We start from the raw sequence: 2,425 nt of genomic DNA on the forward strand, positions 1-2,425 counted from the left end.
ATGTCTCCTCGAATGGTGACGAAACGTTTGCAAATCAATTACCAAGCTCGGCGAACAGATCAACAGCCACCTGATCAATTACCAACTCTATAGGCTATGTCTGTGAGTTTGCTGGTCGAACCCAAGCCATGCATCTCGACTACTCCTCTCTAGGCTTGGGCAACTTGACAATATCTCGGCCCCCGTGCTTATTTCGCTTGGGGGCGAGATGACCCGAGTGGTTAGAGCGCGAATTTAATGACCGGAAGGTCCATGGTTCGAACCCGACCTCTGACTCTCGACTTCCCTGTCTAGGCTTGGGCAACCTGGCAGTACCTCAGCCCTCGTGCTTATTTCAGTTGGCACGGCAGCTAGACAACGGAAGAGTGTTACATCTGAACTGTTAATTAACTAATAAATAAATAGCTAATTAACTATTAATTAATTCACTGGTCTATCGTGATTTAATGGTTGTTGAGGTTCCCGATACGGAACTTTGAGTGACGCGTAGGTTCGACAATCACGAATATCAAAAGGAATAATCGAGTTCGTAATTCTACGGTACTGTTTACACAAGGATAAGCAAATGCGTACAACAAACCTCAAGTGTTCACGCTCATATCGTCAGTAAGTTCACAGGTCTGTCACTGACCAGCACAGTGCAGTGTCAAAGTCCGCACACCAAACAACGGCGAGCGGAATGATGGCTCAGTAGCGTGGGTTGCGGTCGTTCCTTCCGACGACGGTCTCGTGATTCTCATTGGACGTACGATCACGAGGAACTCATGAGAAAACAAGTCAAAGCAGGTTCAGCAAACGGGACACGGCCTCTGCGGCAAGGGAGTGGTGGGTACGAATAAGCAAAACAATTAAACGGGACACTCTGCGGCAAGGGGGTGGTGGGTACGAATAAGCAAAACAATTGTAGATCAAAAGTACATAGGCGGAGTGAGCAAATGCATGGGGGGATTATTATAAGGTCAAGTTAGATTCAACAATGGTTTTTGTGTCGTATCCGGCATCCATTATGTCTGCTTAAACAAGAGAATGTTGCTGACTTCTTCCCGAGCAGCCATACGCGCAGAAAACACTTCCCAACTTGTGGTGCACATGTCAGCCTAGATGCATCCTTGTTGCCGAGTGACCTTTACCTAGCGAATGCCTTTGGGTGCACAAGCCCCTCAAAGTAATCTTTTGGAGTACAGCATTGTATTCCTGCGTTTCATCTTCCACTTACATGCAGTTGGGAGTTTGTTTTGGCTGATTCATTTATCTCATTTTCCTCCCCAGCCATAATTACATACGATTCCATCGAGACTGCCGTTAGTGGTGTGAAACGCTTCGTGCAACTCAACGGCGGTCCGGTTATATGGGTCCCCTCTAGTTCGGCAACCAATTCAAATGACGAACCTTCCATCGCCGGATCGCAGAGCAGCACTCTTCCACGCGGGCTACATGGCCCCGTATCACCTAGTTGATTAGTTGTCATCCGACATTCATCTTCTCTCGACCTTATCTCATTCATGCCTGGTTCGCTTCTTGCCTTTTACCGCAACTTCTTGCCTTGTCTTCGCTAGACTTCACCAGACTGCTGATATTCGTTTTTTGCTACTACTATTACTACTGTTCCCCTTTTTCCTGACTTTACTATCCTTCTTTGTCCCTATTTTACGGTACCGCTTGTGACGCGTTTCAAAACTGTACAGAGTCTATATTTCCTCATTACTGGGAAAAAGCAAAACGAAGTGAAACGTCGGTTCTTTTTAAAATTTATTTAGCTATCTTCCCCCCCGGCCCCACACTGTCTGGATGCTTTAGGCCCACGGAAAATACGCGTAAACTCGTCGTCACTGTTTTATCTAATCATTTTCACACGGCTTTCAACCACACTTCAGTTTGTACACATTCCCATTTTGCCGTGTCCTATTCCCCCACTGCAACATATCAGTCTGTGCTTGTCACCGACCCACTGTTTACCCTCCGGTCTCATTTTCTTCATTTAGTTTCTCTTTTTTTTTGCTGGCTTACTGTTTGTGAACATATGCACACACACGCACACATTGAACACGTTTTCGCGTTATTCAACATCGTGTCCGATAAAACCAGACTCAGTTCTTTTCCGCATTCTCATGAGCATATGACAGAACTTCGACTAATGCTGTTAGCTTTGTAACGCTCTGTTCTTGGTCACCTTGTATCTATCGAAAATGTTGTCTGTCTTTTTGTTGCATCCCTGGATTTGTGGAGTGTGAATCTGGTGCGACGTCACGTCAGCCCCGAATTTGTTAGCGTGCGAAGACTCGGTAATGAAAAGTAGGTCTCGACTAGCGAAACTAATTTGGCTTTTCGAGAGACTCACCTAAAACCCAGCTGAATCTCTCGTTTGTGGTGTTTTCAGGCAACTGAATGTGCTGCACCAGGCCGCCTCATGTTTCAGTCGGTACGA

The 2,425-nt window shown here is 46.1% G+C and overlaps 1 protein-coding gene across 1 annotated transcript in view; it reads left to right on the plus strand.

Annotated features, from left to right (window-relative positions):
• T265_03670 (hypothetical protein) overlaps nucleotides 1–2,188 on the plus strand; it is a gene marked incomplete at both ends in the record, with an annotated part of 58,458 nt that extends 56,270 nt beyond the window's left edge. Inside the window, one exon of the mRNA XM_009168212.1 lies at nucleotides 1,270–2,188. Within this exon, the coding sequence (XP_009166476.1) occupies nucleotides 1,270–1,457 (188 nt within the window). The remainder of the gene's footprint in view (nucleotides 1–1,269) is intronic.
• Nucleotides 2,189–2,425: the final 237 nt, after the last annotated feature.

The sequence above is a fragment of the Opisthorchis viverrini genome (genome assembly GCF_000715545.1).
Source record: "Opisthorchis viverrini unplaced genomic scaffold opera_v5_53, whole genome shotgun sequence".
In the NCBI taxonomy this organism is placed as follows: Eukaryota; Metazoa; Platyhelminthes; class Trematoda; order Opisthorchiida; family Opisthorchiidae; genus Opisthorchis; species Opisthorchis viverrini.